The 27,352-nt window shown below is 35.9% G+C and overlaps 1 protein-coding gene across 2 annotated transcripts; it reads left to right on the top strand.

Annotated features, from left to right (window-relative positions):
* The first annotated feature begins 993 nt into the window (after positions 1-993).
* On the top strand, positions 994-27,352 carry ACMSD (aminocarboxymuconate semialdehyde decarboxylase). 2 transcript variants are annotated; one of them, XM_015812448.1, is made up of 10 exons: positions 994-1,050; positions 4,618-4,662; positions 14,217-14,313; positions 16,219-16,268; positions 19,965-20,201; positions 20,361-20,454; positions 21,360-21,455; positions 21,683-21,855; positions 25,547-25,645; positions 27,290-27,352. In XM_015812448.1, the coding sequence occupies exons 1-10, from the start codon at positions 994-996 to the stop codon at positions 27,350-27,352; spliced, it is 1,011 nt and encodes a 336-aa protein (XP_015667934.1). The 2 variants fall into 2 exon arrangements, with proteins under 2 accessions (XP_015667934.1, XP_015667935.1); XM_015812449.1 differs by lacking the exons at positions 994-1,050; positions 4,618-4,662; positions 16,219-16,268 and having other exon boundaries at positions 14,239-14,313.

Here is a 27,352-nt window from a genome sequence, read left to right as displayed (position 1 = left end):
GGAGTTGAAGTCCACGAGTCATAAAAGAGCCAAGGTTGCCTACCCCTGGTATAGGGATTGTACAAAAGGGTATTCTTGTTATTAGCCTAATGACTGCCATCTTGCTTCTGTACACTGCTTGCGTTAGGGACGCCATTTTGTGAAGGCAGGAAGATCACATACACAGACCCAGAGACAGGGGAAAGAGCGGGAAAGTTATGAAAGATGATTGATTAATATTCAGTGTGCCAACAAGTGTCACCTTGTGATTGGTTGTTATCTGTATAGAAACAGAAGTGCCTAACTGACCACTGTGTGGCACTTCTGAACACAGCTGCCAGTGTTTCAGAGAGTGTTCCACCCAGCAACTTCACTTGGCCAAATAAAGTTCTGTTTGACTTGGAAGCCTCCGCTTGAGTCTCCTGATTTGCCCTCTTGGAACCTCAAGTTCTTCGGGTAGCTGCTGACCCTTACAACTGTTTGCTCTTGCGTCCAGAGTAGATTTTAAATCTATTTCACACTTCATAATTTTGTATTGTGTTTGTTATTTTAAACCACCTGAGATTTTTTTAAAAATGAGACGGGGCTTTAGATAAATTAGCAAAACCTAAGAGATTAGCAGCTAAAACCTCCTTATCAACTCTATGGAATTTATGCCATTGGTTTACAACTTTGTCTAAAGGCTGCCCAGCTTGTAAACTAAGTGTATACTACTTTGTCCCGCAGTTGAACCTCTCAGGCAGATTAATCTAAGGAAATTTATGCCTGCGTGGCTCAGTGTTGCATATAAAACTCCTTGGCTTTGCACACCCTTCAGCAGCTTGGTATTGCACAGTGCAGCTCTCCTGAAACTCTGCCTGATTGGTTCATTTAGGTAGCCACCCCAACAGGATGGTTGGAGGACCTGAGTAGCCACTTAGGTTAATCAACAAATACCACACAGGCATGAGTGAAGTTTAAAAAGTGAGGAAAAACATCTTTATTGCCATCTAATCCTCAGGTGAAACTGCAGAAATGAAAATTGACATTCATTGTCACATTCTGCCTAAGGAATGGCCTGATCTGAAAGAGGTAACAATGGAGCCTTTGGATATTTGGTACAAAAACTCTAGGAAGTCTTCTAGTTCCTGATTGTTCTTGATGGTTTCACTAGTACTTTATCTTAGCTAGTTCCAACTTTTAAATATTTCCTTATATATATATATATATTCCTTTAAGACTGAACTCCATTAAATGAGAAACTAGGGAGATATTCATTTCGAAATGCTTCTGGTACTTTAACACTCTATGTTCAATATTTCGAACGGTGGTGTACATTTGAATTTATTGAAAAAAGGCCTCCTACTAACTGCTTGGTAAAGCAGAAAGTTTGGGTTCATGTATGTATGTGCCAGCTCTTTGCTAGAAAGAAAAAGGGGAGTCAGAATATTTATTTACTTTCAGCAGTTACGTTCCACTATATTCAAATTGTGACCATTAATAATGTGTAGTTTTAGTTTTATTATGGCCAAAAGAAAATGATTTGGGATGAATGCTGAATTTGAATACTATACAAAGAGAGATTTTGCTAATGGAAAATCCTTAGAATTCTTTTTAAATTGCTCTGAGTATATAAACATCTTTTTTAGTTTTATTCAGAATCAGTGAAAAGCAATGAATTGCTGTGCAGTGCAATTGAAAGACAATTTATTTGCTGGATCATATAGTATATTTAGCATTGCAGCTAGCTTCAGTAAATTTAGATGGATTTAGTTTATCCGAATGATACATTGATATTAACAATATAAATAAAGCTTTGAGCATAATGTGATCTTTTTTAGAATAGATTGTGATGCATTCATGAATGGCAGCATCTGTGTAATTGCAAAAATGAAAAACCACTTTTTTCAAATTAACTCTATTTACTTATATCCCTCGTGTTTCAAATTGACAAGCTTTATTTTGTAAATCATGTCTTTTACAAAGCTTCAAATTGCTTTTGAACAATATTAACAACATTTTACACTGATTGAATTAGCCAAATAACCTCAAATAAAAATCATTTAATTGTGAGTTTGACATGCTGTATTGCAATCCTCTTATTTTTCATTTCAGTATTACAATTACCTTGAATCTTTTTTCTGCCATAGGAAATTATAAATGAGATTTGTAAAATATGCGGCAATTAAAACATTGGCTAATGGATTATTTGTCTTACATAGTTCAAAGCAACTGCATGAAAATATTTGATATTATGAAAGATGGACCATTTATTTGTCTGAAGTGGCCACTTTTTCTCAAAAGAAGTTATTTTAAAATGTACCCAAAGATGAAAACAAAAAAGTGTCCAAAGGAAGCAATAAAGAAATCTAAAAATTTAATCATTAATTAATAATATTATTATAGTATTCATTTAAGATTTTAAATATATATATTTAAAGTGGGAAAGATAAGAAGAAAAACCTTTGAAAACAGCTCAGTTAAAATGAACTTGTTTGGTGATTGTTGAGAAAATAACTATGAAGGGTGTTGGCTGTGGAATTGAATGGCCAGAACAAGAGGGGGGGGAGGCAGATGAGGAAATAGCTCTTGTCTTCATATCTTGCTGTAAATTTGTCAAAAATATTGCCTGCCATTCTGGTATAAGAATAGATCTCTAGGTTCTTCAGCAAACTCAAGTTCACCTCCCAAAATATTTGAATATGGAGCAATGATACTGGTCGTATAAAATTTCACAAGAGTGTTTGATAACTCAATGACCTGCTCTTATATTCACGCAGCTCAGTTAATGAACATGTCGCAGTTGCTAACATCTCACTTCTGCACCTTTTTAAGCCAAACTCAAATATAGATTGACGTCAATCGAAAAACCACATCGCAGGATTTATGCCAGGATGTTGTTACTGATTTCTTAAGATGCCTCTTTGTGAACCTTTTTATGCAGAAAGAAAAAAGGCTGAGTACTTTTTCTCTTTGTGATTATGAGATAGTTCAAGCTGAACGAAAGTGAAGTAAAGGAAAAACTGGCCTTATTCCTGCCGTGGTATTTTCTGCCATCAGAAGGGCTACAATCCTCTTTGGGAGAATGAGGAGATATTTTGCTTGTGTACTTGAAGCCTTTTGCTGCTCTTTAAATATTAATAGACAAAGGTGACCTTCATCCTTACTATTGAAACATCCAGGCCGAACAGCGGATCAATACGTGACTGCACTAATTATTAACAAATTCTGCTCAGCTGAGATTATAATTTCACTGTACCTTTATTTTACGTCTGGTTACATAATGAAGACTGTAAGGTGTTCAGAAAAATCTGCCCTTATTGAGAACTTCATTATATGAGGGTTGGGAAATCAAATAGTAAAAGATGTACCAGGGGAAGTAAATCTGTCCTTCAATTAAGTTATAACAAAATGATCTCAATCATTTTGTATCAGGAAACCAGAATATTGACAGTTTTTTTCCAAGACCACCTTATATAGAAATACACTGTACTTTAAAAATGAGATTCATTCCACTCCATTGATGAAAAAAGGAAAGAACCCAATTTTAAAATCAAAATGACACATAGGGTTGGGCATTCGATCATTGGTTTTGTATTAGCTTCCTTTTGGTTTCAATTCATTACATAGGTCAATATCAACTTTGAAAAAAAAAGTTAAATATCTTGATATGATATGAATATTCTATTATATTCTTCGAATATAAAATTTCTTATTAAATGAAGGTTCTATCAAACCTGGGGTGCATAGAAAAATATCATTTTACTTCTTTTTCTGTCAGGTTTATATTTCTTCTTTTTTAATCACATTTAATATATATATACATTTAAACAGCAAAATACCACAGTGTTGTTGTTTTTTTCTCTTCACTTCATATAACTTGTCATATTTCTCCTGGTGTATTTACAGTGCAAAACATTACAGTTTTGGTGTAATATAGTATTTGCTATTAAAAATAATTGGTTTTTAAAAAGGAGATATGAATAATTATATTCCATTTCAATATAATTAGAATAAATAGTTTTGTATTTAAGTATGCATGTGGAACTGATACTTACTTACAGTTTGACTTTAAGCAATGAAGAATGTTCTATAGCAACTTACTCATACCTAAGGATCATTCCAGTTAAAGTTAAATACATCGGGAGAATATGACACTGCTACAATACATGTAGTCCTCGACTTACAACAGTTTGTTTAGTGACCGTTCAAAGTTACAACGGCACTGAAAAAAGTGACATGACCATTTTTCAAGTGACCTTTGCAGCATTCCCATGGCCACCTGATTAAAATTCAGCTGCTTGGCTATTGACTCATATTTATGACAGTTACAGGGTCATGTGATCACCTCTTGCGACTGTCTGACAAGCAAAGTCAATGTGAAAGCCAGATTCACTTACTAACTTAACAACTGCAGTGATTCACTTAACAACTGTCGCAAGAAAGGTCGTAAAATGGGGCAAAACTCAGTTAACAAATATCTCAGCAACAGAAATTTTGGGGTCAATTTGGTCGTACATCAAGGACTACTTGTATATTATACAGTCTGAATATAAAAGAAATGATTTGCTTGGTTTTAAATTAACATGACTTATTTAGTGGATGATAACGTATGATTTACTTTATGTATATTTGTTAATTCTGTCTTCCTTTTCACAGAGATATGGCTATGGAGGATGGGTTCAATTGGAGAAAGACCATAAGGTAGGTTAAGTTTGTGACTGATGATAATATATTGCTAAGTAATAATTATTAAGATATATATTTGAATTTTGGAAAAAAATATTCTTTTAATCATGCTGAATCAGGCCAGAGGTCTACCTAATTCAGCATCAGATTTCCAATGCAGCACTTCTAGGGTTTCCAAGAAGACTATAAAATGGTATTAAATACAATATCAGTTCCCACCTCTAGAGATACTTAGTGGAAATAATAGCTTGGAACTATACTGATAGATACATTAAGATAATAGACACCAACAAGTCTGACACTAAATGTCACTACTATAATTAATTTAGTGCGAACAAGTACTTGTCTTCTGATATTCTGAATCTGATGACAATTAGCTGTATTTGAGTCACACTATGGTATTATAGAAGTTCCTTTGGCTGTTTAGATTTTGTTCTTGATAAATGTATTTATTAGGTAGGAGCAGTGAGGATCCCAGAGTAAGAAGGATCACTTTAACAGATTTGCTCACCTGTTGCACCATCCCCATGATCACATGATCCAAATTCGGACACTTGGCAGCTGGTTCATATTTATAACAGCTGCAGCGTTATAGGTTGTAATATGGGGCAAAACTCACTGAACAACTGTTTCATTTGACAACAGAAATTTTGGGCTCAATTGTAGCCATAAATTGAGGACTACCTGTAACATAAAATAATGTAATATAAAATATAATTTTATACGGTCTAAAATGTCTGAACTTTTTGTGATGGTTGTATTTGATTGTTCAATTTTAGCTGACATAATTTCTTTAATTGTTAACTAAAGTTGACTGAGAAATGTAGCTGAGAAAATATTCTTCACTGATATTGCCCAAGAGAAATATAAACAGCAGAACACATTGAACAAAAATTACAAACGCGTGACTGGTGTCATGAATATTAGTTACTTGTTATTCCAAAAACTAAAAAATTGGAGGGATTTTTTTTTAGAACCTGCCCAAACCTGGAAAAATGAATATGCATATAATTTAGGAGCACAACATTATTATAAAATTACATCTGTGACCTAAAAATTATACTTACTTTATCTTTTCATGGAAGCAATCATAAATATATTTGTGAGAACTCTTCTTTCTGTTCCCATAAACATACAATTGTATGTCAGAAAGCTGAATTTTCCTTTATAAGTATGCACTATTTATAGTTCTTTTCCCATTCCACAGACTGCCCAGCCTTGCTCTTAATGGACCAGAAAGCAAATAAATAAATAATCTATGGAGGGAGTATGACGGCTATTGATTGTTGATATTCTTCTCAATTTTCTCTAGCACTTATTCTCTAGAGGAGAAACAACAACCAATGTATGCATTTGAACAAATATTACATTGCAAATGCTAAGAAGCTTGTTCCCATGGCTTTTGTCCTCTGAATCTTTGAGCTATTGTAATACACGTCTTCATAACAACTCTTATTTGAATCTCATTTGCTGTAAGGTCATTTCCTCCTAGTCACTCATAGGATTTTTGAGAATCAACCAACAGTCTTTGTGCCACTAATGAGGAATAAGCTTTATATTACTTCACTGATGGTTCATGGTTGTGACTCAAAAAGCTGCTATAAATTATTTGCGGAAGGGGGGTGGTTTCACCTAAAAGACATGTCTGTACGAGCTGAAGAAATGTATTTGCAACATTCAGTAGAATATAGTTTAGAACATGCCCTAGAGTTATGTTTGTCTATAAATGAAAGAAAATCAAAGATATATGAGTCTTATATAGGTTACATCAGTCTTGAAAAGTAGCAAAAACAGAGTTCTACTATTGACATCAGGAGTGTTTAGTGCAACTGGGGCATCTGTTTGGACTCACAATTCCTGCTTGAAGGACAGATGGCTGCTGTGGCCAAGAGACATTTGCCCAATTGCTTCTCCAAAGCAAATTATGAGTGTTCTTGGATCTGAAAACCCTTCTCACCATCATTCATGCCCATCTCCTCTCTGGATAATTGCAACTTGCTCTGTCATTGAAGACCATCTGGAAGCTTCAACTGATATGAAATACAGCTCCTCAAGCAGTTGTGGGAGTTCCAGAGTTTTTCATGTTAACTAGAGCTGCACTGGTTCCTGCTTCAGCTTCTGAGTGCAATTAAAGGTGCTAAATGTTACTTTAAAGCCATATATAAATCTCAGGGCATAGCTATCTATGGGATTGTCTATTCCTAGCAGCAGGGTAAGCTCACTGTGGCTTCCTTCCCATAGGACTGTCATCTACTGATGTCAAGCCTTTTTGTTGCCCCACTTGATTTGGAACAGCCTACCACCCAAGATCAGAGTAGCTTCTATCCTGTTTCATTTCAGGACAACTGTGGAAACTTTCCTAAATAAAGTCCTAGGAGGGGACCTAAGAAAAGTGGAATCTGATCTCTGGTCTATGGTTGGGTTATTTATTATTGATGGACTTTAATTCCTTCATCAGTAATGTCTGTTGTACTAAATGGCATGGAAATCCAAAATAAATAAACAAGGGAATAAATATTTTCTACAGCAAAAAACCCTAGAAGAATGTGCTGGATAAAGAAGGACCTGAACTGGTTAAATAGCAATGCTTATTGCATCCACATTTGTGCACAGAGAAATCTAATGTTGCTAGTATAATTATTTTCTCTGTTTCCCTCTGAAAACCAGAGTGACTTGCTGTGACCGAAGGTCTTTAAGGAACTTTTGGATTCTAGTGGTTTGTTATGCAATAAACAAGCAAATCATAACATTGTAGATAAAGAACAATTATAATTATATGGTACCTTCCTCAGCATTGAGGCCAGATTAGAAACATATAAAGTGATTAATGTGCTTGGCAATTTGGCAAACAGTTGATGGTGGATTAGATCCAAAGTTAAGTACAAACAAGCAAACAAAACCCCACAGATTTTATTTATAATGCATTCCCATCCAGAATGCAGTTTAGTAATTATTAATAAATAAGAACTAAACAGTAATTAAAAGAATATTTTGGAATAGGGTGGCCTTAAGAAATCTAATAAATAAATGCAAAAAGATAATAATATAAAATATCCATATATATCATTACAATCACAATAAAAATAATAATACAGGTAGTCCTTGATTTACAACCATTCATTTAGGGATCGTTCAAAGTTACAACAGCACTGAAAAAAGTGACTTATGGCTGTTTTTCACACTTACGATTGTTGTAGCATCCCGGTGGTCACATGAACAAAATTCGGACACTTGGCAACTGACATGTTTTTATGACGGTCGCAGTGTCCCAGGGTCAGGTGATCCCCTTTTGCGACCTTCTGACAAGTAAAGTCAGTGGGGAAACTGGATTAACTTAACAACCTTGTTACTATCTTAACAACTGCAGTGATTCACTTAACAACTGTGGCAAGAAAATGGGGCAAAACTCACTTAACAACTGTCATAAAATGGGGCAAAACTCATTTAACAACTGTCTCGCATAGCAGCAGACATTTTGGACTCAGATGTGCTCGTAAGTCGAGGACTCCCTGTGCTCAGTGATAAATGCCTTACAGAGAGCAAGGGAGCACTTATTTAATGGAGGTGTATTCTTCTGCCCTGAGCTGTGGTCTCAGTCCTACAGAGGTTCTGCTCTAAAACTAAAACTAAAATTCCATGAAGCAAAGTCAGGCGGGCCAAGAAAGGTACTGTACAGATTTTTTTTTTCTGGCAGACTAAATATTCAGAACTCACATAGCACTGAACAGCTTGGCGCAGCCCCGAGCTCACACTGATTTAGGGACAGACGATGCTGCCAGAAACCTAGTTTTAAACAGAAAGCAGCATGGTTCCATCATTTCTGGAGTTCAGAAATGTATTTATTTATTTATTTAAATCATTTATCTAGCCATCCATCTTTCAACCAACTCTGGGAAGGCTCCCAATCCAAAACTAACAGACATGTAAAATCATTTTGAAAACTATAAAGCTCCACCAGTTAAAACATGAAACATTAAAAAGAAAAATCTACTAAAACAAGTGTACCGTACTTCAATAATTGTCACTGGTTTCACTAGGAGTAAGAGGGAGAGTGCCTAGTATATTCTTTTACAGAGAGGCTAAGAATGATAACTGAAAACAAAGGTGAAATTCTTATTCAGAGAGTAATTCTTGATTATTATTGCCATTTTAGCCAAGAGATGCTTACAACTGGGTTAAGGCAGACTGTTGCATTATGAAGTGAGAAATGTTCCTATTCTTTAGTTGCCCCGTTAGTCCAGTGTTTCTCAACCCTGGCAGCTTTTAGAGGTTTGAACTTAATTCTTGGAACTCCCAGAATTACCTAGCCAGCTAGACTTATTTATTAAATAAGATTTATTAAATCAAAAGTTATTTGTATGAAATATATGAGAACCACTTTGGTTTAGTGGTTACAGAGAGAAAGCAGGAGACTGTGAATTCTAGTCCTGCCTTAGCCATGAAAGCCAGCTGGATGACTTTGGACCAGTTACTCTCTCTCAGCTCAGCCCACATCACAGGGTTGTTGTTGAAGAGAAAGTAGGAGCAAGAAAGTGTATTGTATTGCTATTATCCTTCTCATCTTCTCATCTTTTCTCATTCTCTCATCTTTCCTGCTATCTTCTATTGTTACCTTATGATTCATCACTTGTTGTTTATATCTCATGATTAATGATTTGTAACTATGATTTATATTCTATTACTTATCACTTATTTTTATGTACAGTGAGAGCTTCTGCACCAGAGACAAATTCCTTGTGTGTTCACATTTGGCCGATAAAGAATTTTAATTCTAAGCTATTTGTAAAAATAATAAAGGCAGGAATAAATAAATAAGTAAAATATGCTTTAAAAAATTCCATGAGCTTCAGTTTCCCAGCACCTAATTCTGAAATTGTTCTTCTTATTTCTTATTTTCTGTTCTGTTCTGATCAATGAAAGTAAAAACAATATTGGAACATGCTGCAGTAGAATTGCTGGGATATTAAATAAATGGATTTAGCTTCAAAAAGAAAATACCTTCATGGAAAACTCATAAATAGCTTGCAGTGCAAAATTAATTTTCTTGGATCCATTGATTCTGGCAAAGCTTTGAAAATTGGCCCCAAATTAACATTTAACTACAGATCTGACAAGTCAGTTTTTACTTTAAAATATCTGGATGATGAATTTCCATATTGAAGCTGATAGTATGAATATGATTTTTGCAACTTTCACAATAGGCAAAGCCCTGTCTGTGCTATTGATTCAAGCAGTTTGTTTGGGCATATACTCATTCTACTATTGCAGTGGTGGCAAACCTATGGCACGCGTGCCACAGGTGGCACGCAGAGCCCTCTCTGTGGGCACACGCACCGTCGCCCCAGTCCTAGGCCTTTAGCTGGGTTTTATAAAACCTTTTCACTTTAGGCCTCCACCGCCATCTGCAAAAAAAAAAAAAGATTCAATCAATTTCAACTTCTTGCGAGAAAAAAAAAAGATCTCGCAATGTTGGAATTGATTGATTGACTTTTTAGTCCCACCTAGTCTGCCGTTACCACTGCAGCCATGCCCACCCAATGGGCCACACCCACCCGGCACCCGACGATCCATAAGTGGTTTTTGGGTTGCAGTTTGGGCACTCGGTCTGTAAAAGGTTCGCCATCACTGTACTATTGTATGCTCATCAGGAAAGGTGTTTTGGCTCATTGGAGATTCCAACTCAAGGATAGCTCTGTTAAACATTAGAAAGACTACTGTTTATCTTGCTACAGCTGGCATTTATGTATGAAGGCTTAAGAGAATCCTTGGAGCAATTACAATCCTTTTAGCATTCAGCACTATAATGGTTCCATCTTAACAGCCTGCCTGAAAAATAACCGCATAGGTTATTGCACATATCAAAAATATTCTCATTGAGCTTAACAAAAATGAATCCTCAACATCTATTTTTATACAACCGAGTTATTTTGAATATCCTTTCCCCCCGTAAATACTTTCTCATCTATTGTTATGTAACAGTCAACAGAAAGCTCACATCCATTATTCATAGCCTGTAGAAATAGATGGTTAAAATTTGCTCTCCTTGCACTTTGGAAAATCAATTCTACAACAGTGTTTTGCCAGAGAACTTACATAATGGCTGTGTAATTATTTCCTGTGATATTTGGAACTATTTTCTTAAATCATGACAGTCACATTTAGGGAATGGGAAGGAGGATTTTGAGGTTCTAAAATGTATTAGTTATGAAAAATATATAAGCCCATAATACATTCAGTGTTAAATCCAGCTTTAGGATTAAGAATACTTAAGAATCCTATGCATCAAAATATGTAGAGATGTGCATTCAGACCCTTTAGTCCAACTGTCCTATTCTGATTCAGAAAACTATATAGCTAAAGAATTTCCTCTGCAAGTGATTATTTTTAACCTAAGAAATGAATTCAAGCTTATATTAAAAACTACTTTTTCTGATTTTCAGGGTATGCCTCTAAGGTCCAAATGCTACCTATAGGCACAGAATGAGACTGGAACTGGACTTATAAAAGAAATATCACTGCCTTCCCTGCCAAATTAAATGACTTCCTATTATTCATTTTAAATACTGTATACACTTTATACTAATACTGTATATTAGGCATGTTTCTTTTTTGCAGTTTTACGTGAACATCTCACATGGATTTTCTTAACTTTAGGCACCCTTTTGTAATATTTAGATAGTCATAAAACCATAAAATCCTATCCCTCCAAGGTTTAGAAAAGACTCTGAAGATCATCTAGTCTAATGCTTTGCCCAGTGCAGCAATCCTCTATTGAAACATTCTCAACAGATGGCCATCTAGTCAGAGGGTCTAGTCAGATAAAAAATCTCAAGCAAAGGAGAATATAACATTTTCCAAAGCACTCTGTTCCGTTATTAAATATCTCTTACTGTTAGATTTTTCCTGATGTTCATCTGAAATCCACTTCCTTCATATTTAAACCCATTGTTTCTTCTTTTCTGGAACAATTCTAAAACAACTCTACCTCATCTTCTACGTGGTAACCCTCAGATACTTAGAAAACTATCATTGTTTTCTGTATTCTTTTCTTCCCAGACTAAACACACTCAGCTTCTCCAGCCATTCCTCATAGATATTTTTTTCTGACTTTTATCATCCTGACTGCTGTCATTAAGACATGCTCCAGTTTGTTGGTGTCTTTCCTAAAAGGCAATGCTATATTCTAGATGTGGTTGGAACAGTGCAAAACTGAAAGGCATTATGACTTATTTATCCTATAAAGGAGGGGTCCTCCACCCCCAGTCCATGGACCAGTATCTGTCCATAGCCCATTGGGAATTGAGCTATGCAAGCAGCGGGCGAGTGCACAAAACTCTATTTGTGCAAGTGGCATGCATGTGCGCAAAATCATCCCCTCAGCCATCCAATAAGTTCTTCTCGCTTGGGTACAGTTTCAGCCTGTTTCACCCAATTGAGGCTGTCAAAGCCTCCAGACTCTGGGCAGATTGATAGTACCTTTTGTGTGGCCTGGAACTCGTGTAGTGTTATTCATCTGGGTGTCTTCCTTGTCCCGCAATCATCAATGGGAACTACCTACTGAGAGAGAAGGGCAAAACCATTGTAAAAAAAGTGTCTCCAAACAATACCTGCAGGTGGTCCTGCTGGATACCATGGTCGATGCTACAAGTCCTCTATCCATTGAGTTCATTTTACCAAGGACCAACTTTGTTCTCTTTTTATCCCTAGCTAAAAAACATGTTTAATTCCTTCAGATTTTTTTTAGTCATTAAGTGATTCCGCTTCTAATATTGTAAAACTTGCTTTATTATTTATCAGGCTTCATTTTTTTAAATTTAATTCAAAGCAATAAAAAGTAAAACAAGTGATTTTTCCTTAACATTAATAGAAAAATATCATTTTAATTATTCTAAAACCTCATGACATTTTTAGAAATGGACACTAATTAACTGAATCATTGATATTCTGGTGTGTGGGGCTACAGTGAAATTGCAAAATCTTCCTATCTTGGCTGCTTCTGCCAAACCAGTTTTTTTTTTTCCTACAAGATCACACAGCCAGATTTATTATTATTACTATGTTTTGTCACACAGTCAACCAGATGTTCAGACTGGATTTGGCATTTTTGTCCGCTTATCAAGGCCTTCCCAAGGACTTGAGATAGGCAATGTGGATGTTTGATGGTGCTACAGATATTGTTGCAGGATGACAGCTGTTCTGAGTAAAACTTCTTTGTGCAATTGATTGATGGTGAATTTGTTAATGCCAATTGTGTTCAAGTGGTGCTATAGCTGTGGTGGGATTGCACCTAAGGCATCTATTACTACTGGTACTACCTTTGCTTTTTTTAACCACAGTCATTCTATTTCCAAGGATCTGGGATAGGCAGATATTGTTGTTTGATGGTGTTAAAGGTATAGCAGAATGTAAGCTGCTCTAAGTAAAACTGCCTTTTGCAATTGACTAATGATGATTTTGTCCAGTGCTTTTTTTGTAAAAAAAAAAAAAAAGGTGCCGGAACTCACACACTTCATACAACCCGCCTTGCCTACCCTACAAGGTTCCATCCCAAAAAGATTTAAAGAACTCCATTCTGGGCGTTTTATGAGAAAAAAAGCTCTGATTTTGTCAATGCTGATGGTATTCAAGTGCTGCTCCAGATGTTCTGGGAGCACTAGTAATAATATCTTTGCTTAATTTTGCCATGTCATTCTACTATTGGGCAATTTTCTCCAGTTCTTTCTCTTTTGTTCTGCTGGCTTCAGGTGCTGCAACATTCACTATCCAGATGTTTTTGTCTTTCTTATCAACAAATATTATATACACAAAAATGTGAAATCCCAGCTGCCAGTTCTTTAGCTGGTGTTGGCCTTCATTTGCATCAAGTTCTTTAAGGTTGTCATGATGTAGTATATTTGTGGATCCGAGTAATGCAGCCTTTAGTAAATGACTGATGGAAATTTTATGAATGTGCAGATTTTCTAAGTGCCATTCAAGATTTTTTGCTATGCATTCAGTATGCCGAAAACCACTGGGGTCACTATGGTTGGTTTTTATGCCATAATCTTCCAATTTTGATTTTCATATCTTAAATTGTGACCTTCTCCAATTCTTTGTCTTCCATTCTACTATTTCCTGGTATTATTATTATTTTATCCTACATATACATACATACATACATACATACATACATACATACATATAATATATACATACATATATGCATAAGGTAAAGGTTTCCCTGTCCAGTTGTGTCCAACTCTATGGTCACTACCTTAACCATTACATGAAACTGGCTCATGTTATTATATAGTTTCAAAAATCTGTGGCCACATGGGAGAAGACCATACACATTAGGACAATATTACTGTAGCTTTACGGTAGATTTCTTATATGAGACACAATACCAGACAGGTATCTAATATTAGCTCAGTGTTACAGGAGAAAACTATGTTGCAAGAGCTCGCACACTTTTAGGAGAAAGTCAACAAAACCCTTTATGTGCTTTAAGACAATTTGTGAAATGTCTGAAGTAAATGAAAAAATGTGCTAACATATTGTGCCATACAATATATAAATGTATATTGCAGGGGGAAGCCAAATTGATGAAAGATGGAAAAGTTTTCAGAGTTATCCAAGAGAACTGTTGGGATCCAGAAGTTCGGATTAAACAGATGGACAAATCAGGTACCCTCAGCTTGAGTGTGTAGAATTTAGATACCAGTGTGCTATCAGCAGTTTTAATGAAACATTCCTAATTAACCTTTAAAATATATTTATGTCAAATCAGTTAAAGATTATCCACAAAGGACAACAAAATTATCTGCAACATCAAGAGGAGATTCTTTTTTTTAATGTCATGTCTGCTGAGGCTGATAATCAGGAATCCTCTTATACATGTTATCTGGGCATTGGTAACACTCAGCTCTATTTCTCCATTAACACCTATGCATGTTCTGAACCAGTCTCCAGTGGTATGATGGATAAGGGGCAATAAACTGAGGATGAATCCTGACCAAGACATATCAGGTAGATAGCTAGTTCTAGGTATAGATAGTTGGAAGATCGGCTGCATTTTTGTCCTCAGAAAGAAGAAAATAGTTGAAGGGAGGGAGAGGGGTTCTAGAGTATAAGAACATATGCCATACTCTCCTGGATCAGACCCCTGACTCTAACTAGTCTAGCTGTGTGTTCTCACTGGCCAGCCAAAGAAGGACCCTCCTCTCCCACCCAATGGCCTTGCAAGGCAGATCCACTTACAACAAGGCTAGCATAGACTGATCCCCATTTTTTAAAACTTTCCTGAGCAACATCTCCAATCAATTGCTTCAGCATATTTGAATGGGCACTATCAGGGATCCCGATTTAGAAGCATCTCTGTATTTATGGAGGAATAAGGTTGAAGATCAAATTCATAATGTTCTGAATTACAATTGGATAAAATTCCCAGAACTCAATTCATTTATATTTTTTGCTGCATTGGCACACCTGGGATTCTAGAAGTGAAGTATATTCTTTTTGTTGGCTGATTTGGATCACAAGATGTCCCAACAAGAGACAGGATATCCTGTGACATCAAGAAAGATTAGAGCCAGCAACAGAAAATGAATTATTTTAAATAATATCTTGCTTTGTCTATTTGTGTATTAAAAAGGTTGGTGAATATATTATTTGAAACTTTTATGAATTTTAACAATTGGGAATGTTTTTGCATTGATGAATTGATTTATTTAGTAAACTAATTGCACTGACTCTCTAAGGTATCTGAATGTTCCTTTTCCCCATAAATGTTATCTTCTTTTCCTCAAACGTTCTTATTGATAATACTTCTTCAAAAATTACATTTCAAGTATACAGCTCTTCTTGAATTTTATATCGGTTCATTTATTAAACCACAATTTAATTTATACTTCCTAATGGTGTTGCAATTTAGGTTAATTTAGGTTAATTTGGGTTGATCAACATTTGATCAGTTATACTGTGACTTTTCTATCCACACTGTAATATTCTCTGCTTAGAGTTTTTCCCTGATTTTGTAGGATAGTAGTTGGAGTGATTAAAGGATTCATGGTTTTTATTTTGGAGCTATTATTTTGTCTTTAACAACAAGTATAATATCTATTCAGAGTCTTTTCTGAGGATTCTGAGACTCTTAAATACATGCTATCTGTACTTACTCTGTGAAGGATGGCATTTGGTTCTTTCCTCCAAAAGTAACATTTTGCCTGCAAGTTTCACCTAACACCACCAAATTCCTGATTGCCCTGACAAGACGGTTGTGGAGGCTCTACAGATTTCCACACACTCCCTTCAAAAATGTAAGGATAAATAGTGAACAGGGTCCATTATTTTCTAAGTCAAAGAGATTTTTGTAACTTATACAACTGATGGCCATCAGTTGTTGGAAACTAAAAAATAACTTAATGTCTACCATTGACAAGATGTCTTTGGAAGCAATTCCTGTCACCATATATGGAAAAAACTGTAACAAAAAAGACATGGGTGCTGATTCAGCATTTTTAAGGCTCTCTCATTGCTAATGGATAAATCAGTTCATTATTTAAAGTCATGTATATCTTTTCTGTTCCATAGGAGTCTCCATTCAGGTACTTTCGACGGTTCCTGTCATGTTTAGCTATTGGGTAAGTCAATAGAAACAATTATTTTCATTTGTGCTGCAGCAGTCAAAAGCTACACGTGCAGAAAGAGAGGCAGTGGCTTTTGTAATCAGCCCCCTCTTCCAAACATCGGTTTGACACTCCCTCTCCCAAGTCTCTTCTGATACTGAAAAAGAAATACAGTGCTCAATGTCTTCAATAAATGGGGAAAAAATCCATGTTTTTGGAAGACTTGTAGCAGCTTGGCAGAACCTGCAGTATGGAAGGATGGAGTTTTCATTTTATTCTCCCAAAAGGCCTCATATCCTGCCCCACTTCTTGACCCTTGGAGTAGTGTCTTGTTATTACACATTGCCACCTCTTGTCTTGTAGGGGTGCCTCCCCAGGCACTTTTCCTTCTAACCCTGGCACATGAGGGAGAAAGGAGTACTTACCTTGGCAATTTACAAGACAGAAGTGAAAAATAAATAATTGCTCTAAGGCCAACTCTTGGCCATATAGTGTCAAAGTATATAAGACTAAGGATCTTAGCCCTTCTCCCTTTGGAAATAAATTAGTTTCAGAGTACTGTATAGACAAAATTATTATTATTTTTTAAAAAGACAAACTTATAGAAAAACTGTACTTAGTTTTACATTTTAGAAAGCAAGTAATCTATGCTGGAGAAGATATATGCAGTGGCGTAGCATGGGTTGTCAGCACCCGGGGCAAGGCAAGTAATTTGCGCCCCCCCCTCCACAGTGGGTGGTGACCCGGCGGCTCAGATCGGATTCGCACAGGCAGGGGCAGAGAGCTGCGAGTGCGAGCGCGCCCCCCCCAGATGTTGCGCCCGGTGCGGCCGGCCCCCCCTGCACCCCCCACGCTACGCCTCTGGATATATGAAGTACTTTTTTTCAGTCTGAAGATCTAGCAACTGCAAATAAATGGAACATAAAAAGAAACCAATGGAACATGTAAAAATAAATTTTGTACAAGATGATGCTGATTTGCTGCCAATTAGAGTAAGCTGACTTGCAATATATTAATGCCATAGGTTCCCCGAAGGTTTGGTTCCAGCTGACAGAAAAAGGCAATATTTTAAATTTATTATTCATTTTGAACTTTTTTTTGCCATAATGAACTGGATTTAGCTGCTTGGGCCATCCCAAAGATGGATCAGAATTAGGGATGTGCAAAATTCTTCATTCCATGGATAGAATGTTCTAGGCAACACTAGAACATTCTTTTTTTTTCCCCCAGACTATCATTTGCTCCATTTGTTCTGCAAATAAAAGGTTTGGAATCGTAAGTGGTTCATAATGTTCTGAATGAGAATAGTTTGCACACAATTATTCAGAAATATACAAAAGCCAATAGTACTAAGAGTTGTTGAATAGTGCCCCAGCAGCAGGAGGCATAGTGTATCTCTTAGCAAGTATTGCTTATAAGCAGCCAGTTCTTATTCAAAACCAGTCTTGAAGCTAAACTGGAATAATTGGTTCGATTCAAGAAATCTTGGAATTGGTTCACTAGTATTATGTATTCTAAATACCTCATCCAACCATACAATTTTGATATTGCCTGAGACTTGTTTCCAGAAGAAAGCAATGACAAGCATACTGTATTCTTTATTGTTCCAAACAAAACTACATGAGCATGAATTCACAAAAAGGAGATATCAGTACAATTTTCACAGGAGGGTACCATTGGTTAAAGTTTTAGGAAAATTCACCCTCCCTAGTTGTAGCTAATATTTCAACACCATGAAGAAATTTGTTCAAGCATGCAATTTTGATTTAGCAGAAATAACCTTTTTTCCTCCTTTTTTAACATGATGGACAAATGAAATGAATTAAAATCTTCCCACATTTAAATCCAGCTGACAATTAAAATTGGTATATACTCTTCCAACATAATTTTGTTGGAAATTACAGCCTCCCAAAATACATTTTAACTGTCATGGCGCCAATTCTACACATATTTACTCTTTAATTACTGTAGCTTCAGTCCTTAAGAGGCAGCAATGTGTTCAAGTATTAGCGCCGCCAGGAGAACTGAAATGATTGCAGAATTATAACTAGGACTGTAATCCCTTAGGTAAATTCTGCTCTTCCACTGTGCAATAGCTTTAACAGATATTGTTCCTGCAACAGGACTTTGCGTTAGAAATGTGTTTTTCAAGGGAATTGAATAAACGCTGCATCCATATTTTGTTATCCATGTTTTAGCCATTCAAAAGAGTAGTTATCAACAGTCTTACTTTGAAAGTATCAAACAGGGAAATGTCCAGGCATATTATCCCAGATTTATCTGCCACATTTGAAACAATTAATGAAAACCAATCAGGACTTTAGCAGAGATTCCCCCACCTGTTGGAGACATCTCTAACCCTTGAGTCACTCAAAGGCTGGCTAAGCAGTATGGAAAGAAATCATATTTTGGTTTGGATCCAAATATGCTACATGTTTGGATGTGTGTGTGTCATGGGAGAAAGCACAGAAAATAAAAGAAATACAATAATTGTTGTCTTAACCAATGAGCATATTCCAGTGGTTTTTTTTAAAAAAAATCTCAGAGCATCACCTGTGCCAATTTCTCAGGAAACTCTTCACTAAGAAACATTGCTGCTAATGGAAGTTACCATGCCAACAGTGTTCAGTTAGCAACATCAGTTGCAGCAAGCAATTCCTCTTGACGTCTAAAGCATCTACTTCTGTTCCTAAAGCCCAGCGATAAGTTAAAAATTACAAGAGAAAAAAATGTTAGCATGCGAAGGTGACTGTTCCAATAGGGATCTTTTACAGTATCATGTCTACCCAAAATAAAGTCATTATCTACATAATATTCCATGATGGATAATAGTTAACTGCACAGGTCATGGAGTTGGTGATGATGATTTGTTAGACTTTTGAATGTTTTTGCCTTGCTAGGAGAATCTAAGCGTGCTGCAGACATGATAGGACCATTAGTAGCTATTTCACATATTAAGTAAAGTGTCCCTTTCTCCCTGGATAGGCTAGCTACTTTCAAACATTTTGTATGATTCTGCTTGGCAGTCACAGTTTAAAACTAAAGCAAGAATGTACTAAAAGAGCAGAATTAATAGTGTCATATTCGGAAGTTTTTTTAATGAATTAAAACTTATTCCTTACTTCAAATTATTGTACTCCTGAATTACTGGTCTCTAGTAATTTTCCATACCAGCGTGCTGAAGACTGTGCCACCTATTAATTATCACAACAATATTTAACTTAGCAAAGAGACAGATAGCAAAAGCAGTTAAGTGAGTTTTGCCTCATTTTATGATCTTTCTTGTCACAGTTGTTCAGTGAATCACTGCCGTTGTTAAGTTAGTCGCTCGGTTGTAAAGTGAATCCCCATTGACTTTGCTTGTCAGAAGGTCATAAAAGGTGATCACTTGACCCCCAGGACATACAGGTCAATTGCCAAGTGTCCAAATTTTGATCACATGACCATGAAGATGCTGCAACAGTCGTATGAAAAACAGCCATAAGTCCCTTTTTTCAGTGTCGTCGTAACTGTTGCTAAAAAAAATGGTTGAAAGTTGAGGACTATCTTTACATGGGTTAATTGTTTCATCGAGTAAAAATACTTAGATCCTTTGGTTCTAATTAGGTATTATTTTCTAAAACTCTTTCTAGTTAAGGTTATTCATTCAGCCAATCCTTTCAACCTGAAAATGATGTTTTAATTACTCAGTCCTCTAATGATTCTTTCCAGGCAAAACCACAGGATACTCTAGACTTGTGTCAATTATTAAACAATGACTTAGCTGCTACAGTCAAGAGGCATCCCAAAAGATTCGTTGGACTTGGCACTATCCCCATGCAAGCTCCAGATCTGGCCGTGAAGGAACTGCACCGCTGTGTGAAGGAACTTGGATTTCCGGGGGTGCAGATAGGAACCCATATCAACAACTGGGAATTGAGTGCCCCAGAACTTGCTCCCATTTATGCTGTAAGTAAACATGTTCTGTCTCTCCTACCCCCCACAAGTCCTGTAATGAAAACGGTAAAAAAAAAATTCTATCTAAAAAACTTCAGTTTAAAGGCCTGAGATATCATCCCTGTTGTCCTCTATTTAATAATCTTTTAAATTCTCTCTTGGTGATTTAAGGCTGTTGAACAACTAAACTGCTGCCTCTTTGTGCATCCTTGGGACATGCAGATAGACAGAAGAATGTCTAAATACTGGTTTCCCTGGCTTGTAGGTAAGTAATTACTGTACAGGGTTGGCATTCTCTATGACAATTATTTATTTTATTTATTGATACTGGTGCAATCAAGAGACTTTTTTTTAAGTCACTTATGCAGACGGGAGGATTAGAAATATACAAGGATATTTTCTGACAGTCTCATTAAAGTAGGTACAAGAATTACATTTATGAAGAGGGATTAGTTACAGGTAGTCCTTGACTTACGACCACAACAGAGCCCAAAATTGCAGTGGCTAAGCGAGACAGTTAAGTGAGTTTTGCCCCATTTTACAACCTCTCTTCCACTGTTGTTAAGTGAATCTGGCTTTATTAAATTAGTAATACAATTGTAAACTGAATTTGTTTAAGTTAGTAATATGGTTGTAAAGTAAATCTGGCTTTCCCACTGACTTTGCTTGTCAGGAAGTTACAAAAGGTGATCACATGATCCTGAGATACTGCCACTGTCATAAATATGACCAGTTGCCAAGAGTGCGAATTTTAATCACAGAGTCAATGCACTTTTGGTAATATTTCACTTAAAGCTACATGGGACTGAGTACCTCTCTTATCACAGTTTGAAATACTGTATCCCACTGTGCTTTTCCAAGGAAGCTAGCACTCTCTGTCCTTTAGGACTCCAAGTAATGACACAAAGATTCTTATGGGTTGTATTGTGAACTCTCAGGGCTGACATCCATTGGTGCCATGTCAGCAGTTGTACAGCGTATTTCTGCTGTAATTCTAGAGCCCGAGTCCCCAGAGTTGAAATGGCCCAGAGTTTTCTTCTCTGCCCCTGCTCTTCTTCCTCTTCCTTGGTTGAAGATCTGTCCAAGAAAACTGCAAGAACTATATGGTATGATGCCATCATATTAGTACCAATCATTATTCCTGAATATGGAATTATTTCTTATTATTAGGCATGCCCACTGAAACAACCATTGCTATTTGCTCCATGATTATGGGAGGAACTTTTGAGCGCTTCCCCAATTTGAGAGTTTGCTTTGCCCATGGAGGTAAGTATCAGAGCCAAGGTAGTATTGTGATTATATTATTGGTGTAGAACTGCAAAATCTCTCAGCCATGACAATTCAGTTGATGATCAGTCCTATCTCTAAACCCAACTAACCACATGCTCTTGCTGTTGGAGGGACAATCATGGAGGGAAGAATATGCCACTTTGTACTCGTCCAGAAAAGGTAGAATATAAACTAACACATAAAACATATTTTACATTTTTTAGGTGGTTCCTTTCCTTACACAGTAGGACGTATCTCCCATGGATTCAAAGTGAGACCTGACTTGTGTGCAATCCATAACAACACTGATCCAAGGCAATACCTTGGTTCATTCTACACAGATTCATTGGTTCATGATGAGCATGCACTGAGGTTGCTGATAAACATAATAGGAAAGGTGAGTGAGAATCTACTACAAGATACTGTACATCCCTAGACTGTAAACACTATTCCACAAAAAAAGCCTTTGAGACTGCAGGCCAAATGAGACTTCATTCCATTCTTTCAATTAGCAATGGCATGAACATTTTCTTAAAAATGTAGCAGTAGTGGTATTTCTGATAGACTGACATCCTGATAGAAGTACAGAGCTTTAGTTCTGTTTTGTTTTGTTTTGTTTTGTTGGAGATTGAAACATTCTGTGTTTTATTCCTTAAAATAAGAATTTGACTACATCCTATCAGGAAAAGAGCAGGAGAACCAGTATTCTGTGCACGTGTGAATGGAAACAAAAGCAGAAGGATGTGACCTGAGATTGGCAATCCTTTTGACCAAAAGTACACAGGCTGATGTATTAAAAAAAGGAAGAGATACAGAACAAGTCCTTAACTCTTTATCTACCTACTGATCATCCTTATGATCTGTAGGTTATGAGGTGCTAAGAAACCTGTCCCCACAGGAGTTACACTTCCAACAGCTTTCACTTCCTACTGTGATTCCACTCCAGTTTCCTATGCCTGCAATTTGTTATGCTATGGCACCAGAGAACAGAGTTCCAAATCTAGATAAGGCTTGCAGTAATGGCAAAGAAGTGTAACATCCTACCCATCTTCAAATTCCCATACTAAGTTAGATATCGTAGCTTGCAGTTTACACTTAAACATATTCACAACATTGCTATGTGACTTATGGCTGGCGTAGCTTTTTGTTTTTGGTCAGTTACAGTTCCTTCTCTTGATTTATTCATTGGACAAAGATAAGCCAAAGATAAAACAAGTTGTCATCAGGAAGAGGCTGAATCTTCACCTCTCAGTGTTCTCTCCTTTCCCATTTTTTCTTTAATAGCAAGATAGTAGATAGCAGTCTAGTCTGGGTATTAAATAACTATTTAAAAAATATGTCCTTTCCACACAACAGCATAGCTAGCACACCAGTCTTAACCAGGTGCAAACCATTCCTGGCCATTAATGCTTCTCTAGATAGCTATAACACCATAACCTCTGGACAGCGAACACCTTGACCATTCTAGATGATAGCAAAAAATATTAAAAACTCTAGATCTTTTCTGCCATCTAATAGTGGCCTAGATTTTTGCAGCCCAAATATGTAGGTTTTGGCACAGGATCCTAGGAGTCCTGAATTATACATTTAGTTTTTCATATAAAACACAACACTGGTTAAAGTATAGTTACTGTACATGGGCTGCAAAAATTCAAATAACCTTTAGATGGCAGTAAAGATATATCTTTTTACCACTACCGTATTTAGTGTTCTTCCAGCTTTGTGCAGCCCAGATGTAGTAGCTCTAATTTACAGCCTGTTATGAATGCTCATATTCCTCAATACTTATGTCTATATTAAGTCTTTATTATCTTTATTCTTATTTGTTGTTATACAACAAATACAGTCTATAAGGACTGTTTCAAAACCGTCATAGTCTCCCTGGGACAATTGCATATTAATGACCCTTCAAGCCAAATATTTGGGTGATTTTCCCTATTCCCCTCCCAAATTGCAACATTAGAGCAGTGTAAATCAAATTTGCTGTAAAAAAGAATTCTATCTGAATATCTGCTATTGAAATGACTCACATTAGGGAACAAGCAGAAAGAAAGTTTGTAGCAATTGATGACCATAATGCAAAAATACTAGATAATTACAATAGTGTTCAATTATTCCTTGCATGAAATTTACAAGGGGAAAAAATTCACCATATCCTTTTTGGCAATTGCATCCTTCTCCCCCCCCCTCCTCCCCCTCCTCCTCCCGCTCTGCCTCTAGAACTGAAGTCCCCAACCTTTTGGGCACCAGGGACCGGTTCCATGGAGAGAGGTTTTTCCGCAGATCAGAGGGTGCATGGTTTTGTGTGCTTCCTGCATCCCACGGATGGGGCTTTGCTTGTTTGTACGGACCAGTTGCTGGCATGCTGTGGCCCGGTACTGGTTCACGGACCGGGGGTTGGGGACCCCTGCTCTAGAACACACCCATTAGTAAAGATTATGCATTACAAAGCCCCTCAGATCATATCCACGTTTGATTTTACAAATTAGTTTGCTTCAAGAAACTGCTTTAATAAATTTTGAAAAAGAATCACATTATGCATAAAGAGATGTAATAGTCTTCATCAGTCTTACCTGTCCTACTAGGTGCCACTATTCAAAATATTTCCCATCTTTTCTGATGTTTATTTCCATTTTGTTTGTTTTGTTTTACAATATCATCCCTCTACCACATACACACACACAAAAGCAGTCTAGCCTGAAGTAGGCATCTCTGTTATGACATAAAATAAAAGTGCTTAGATCGGAGGGTTTCTTTCAGAACCCTGTGGGGACCCCTACTGGAAATAGTATGCAATAGCAAAAAAGGAAATGTGCTTTCCTCCCTCTGCATCACCAATTGCAAGGACTGTAGAAAAACAAAATGTTTTTTTTTTACTCCCAGGTCCAATAAATTGGACTTTACTTCCAATAAATGAAACCCACATTTTTTTTTTACATTTTAGTCTATATGCCTAGGAAGTATTCTTCTCCAAGTTGCTCAGTATTCGTCTGTGTTAAAAGGCATACTTTATTCTCAGAAAACTCTGCATGATGGAATAGGATGAGAAGAAACACAGGAATTATTTATAATGAAGGAAAACATCAGTTCATTACTGATCATAATATAACTCATCTTCACTAATTTCTTCCTTTCGGGACAAGATATACTTTTAAAAATGAACAGGATTAAAATTGTAGATGGAACATAGATATCAAAACTATTTGTAGCCATTATTAGTGGCGAGATAGAAATATATATGAAAGGTTAAATTGATTGTCTTCAATCAATAAAGGTTTATCAAATTCTCCTTTTTTCCTTTGTATGTTACAGATATTCACTAAAATGCTCTAAAAGTAAACCAATCTTATTTTTTTTCAATTTCAGTATCAATTGAATGCAATTTCATTCAGGGGTATCTTGGGGGTTAAAAGTCAGCGATTGAAATCCTACTCCCTTTTTACGTGTGTTGCTTGTGTGATGCATGTAGAAAAACATGGTGGGCTACAGTCATGTGATCATGGCCACCATGTTGGACTTTGTCTCATCTCCTGCAGAAGCCTTTGGTTCAAATACTTTATTAATATTGGTCATCAACTGTATGCTGTCTTTCAAAACCAGATTCTATATTTTATTCAGAATTATTATCCTCATTATCATCTATCTTTTAGTAAATAAAAGTGAGAAATTCTTACTGAAATACATAAACTATTTACTTTTATCTGTAGAAAATAATGTAATTATATCAGAAATATCTTTCTCATCTTTTCTATTACTTTCTCCTATTGATATCTTATGATTATATCACTTTATTGTTGTATATACACTAAGAGCTTATGCACCAGAGAGAAATTCCTTGTGTGGCCAATCACATTTGGCCAATAAAGAATATTCTATTTCTAAATAAAGAGAATCCTTTAATAAGGAAAGAGATATTTATCTCTTCCAAGACTATTTAATGTAAGTTTGCAGAAAAGCTTACAAAAATTTAAAAAGTGCATATCTATTTATCCATCCAATTCCATAGTTTTATAATGATTCCTTAAGATGAAAAACAAACATCCCTTAAATGCCAACAGATCAATCAACCTACTTGTTTCTATTTTCAGGAGAATGTGATATTGGGAACAGATTATCCATTTCCACTTGGGGAACATGAGCCTGGAAAACTGATTGAATCAATGGAGGACTTTGATGAGCAATTAAAAGTATGTTATCTGATTTTGATTGTATGCTTTTATGTTTAATGTGGCTGTCAGTACTGTAATTTGTAGTTCATTGGCCTTTGTTTGAGGCTTATATGACATATCTATTATTTAAATGTAAGCTTTTAGTCAGACAGACTTCTTTTTAAGAAAAAAAAGTAGAATAAGAATAATGTAAATAAAAGTTTATGAGACAATTCTTTGCAAAAATTTACAATGGGGACAATTTTTACAAAATTTTGCTTTCAAGTTAGTTTTGATTCCTAGTTTCCATAGTTTCCATAATTTTTCTTGTTTGGAGGTAGTTTCTCATTGTTTTCTCCTAAGGTTGCAAAGGAATAACAAGCCCAAAATTACCCAGCTGGCTTCCATATCTAAGTCAGGCCTAGAATTCAGGTTTTACCACTCTTACTTCAGCACTTTAACTAATGGATCAAATTGATTCCCACACTGAATCATATTTTGAAATATTTTGAGATATTGGGAGTAAAGCTAATATGTGGTCATTTATATTTATAGGAAATCTGAAGGCAAGAATGGAAGAGTTTATAAAATGTTACTTTTTCATAATAACTAGTCCTCTGAATAAGTGAGAAATAGACTGTAATACCACCACCGATCCCAGTGCCGCAAATTAAAAAAAACTTAATAGGAAAGAACAGAAACTCCGTATAAAAATTCTAAGGTTATTATTTCAGTATTATGGCAGTGAGATTTTTAAAGTAGAATACCTGCCTCCAGAATAGAAGAAATGTTGCCTCTTTGGGCCATTTACAGTAAACCTGTTTTGCCCTACCATAAACTAGACATCCATTCAAAGCCTGGCAATGAGTCACCCTTTTTTTTATATCATCACCCACTGTCATTTTAAAAAACTGTAGGAAATTAATGTATTAAATTATTTTAATGTGTAGTGAATAACTGAGTAGAAAACTATCCAGAAATTCAAAAGCTATAAATGTGTTTGTTTGTTTTTATTTAATTTATATGCAGCCCATCTCACTATCAAGCAACATTTGACAATAGTATGTCAAGTTATGTCGGGAAGCTTTAAAAAAGTAATTAAAAGTTTCCGTGACAAAAAATTAAATGTTTATGATTCTGTGTTTGAAACAGTGGGCACTTTTTCATGAGGAGAAATTTAAATAGTAACCAGGAATCAACTATGATTCAATAGAGTTTTTACCTTATCTGTTAGAGAATCCATGCATTTTTTGCATCAATTTTACTTTTTGATATATGNTGTCCTTAACTTCCAGTCCAAGTTATCTCTCAGCATTAGTTGACAGAATAGGAAGGACTGAACATTTCAGTTGCAATGACACTGATATCTGATGATAATATATTGATAATCTGCTCTGCATCTGGAGTAGCATATAGTGATTAAAAATCAGATTAATCTGAGAATAAGATGAAGATACATTACATTTAGCAGATTTTTCAGGCATACTTATCTGTTTATCTATCTGTTCTCCCCACAACATTAGCATGTTCTGAGAGATTCTGAGAAGCAACTACTTAATGTGGTTCATTGTAATACATAATTAATTTATGAATTGATTTACAAACAGTAATTCATTGAGTATTTTGCACGTCTATGTAATATTTGTTCATGCTTTCTCAAAATCTTCATTCCTTTCGTTACAGGAGAAACTCAAATCTGGCAATGCATTTTCATTTTTGAATATTGACAGAAAACAATTTGAGTAA

The sequence above is a fragment of the Protobothrops mucrosquamatus genome, unplaced genomic scaffold (genome assembly GCF_001527695.2).
Source record: "Protobothrops mucrosquamatus isolate PMUCROS unplaced genomic scaffold, P.Mucros_1.0 scaffold84, whole genome shotgun sequence".
NCBI lineage: Eukaryota > Metazoa > Chordata > Lepidosauria > Squamata > Viperidae > Protobothrops > Protobothrops mucrosquamatus.
This window is presented reverse-complemented; position numbering and strand designations above follow the sequence as displayed.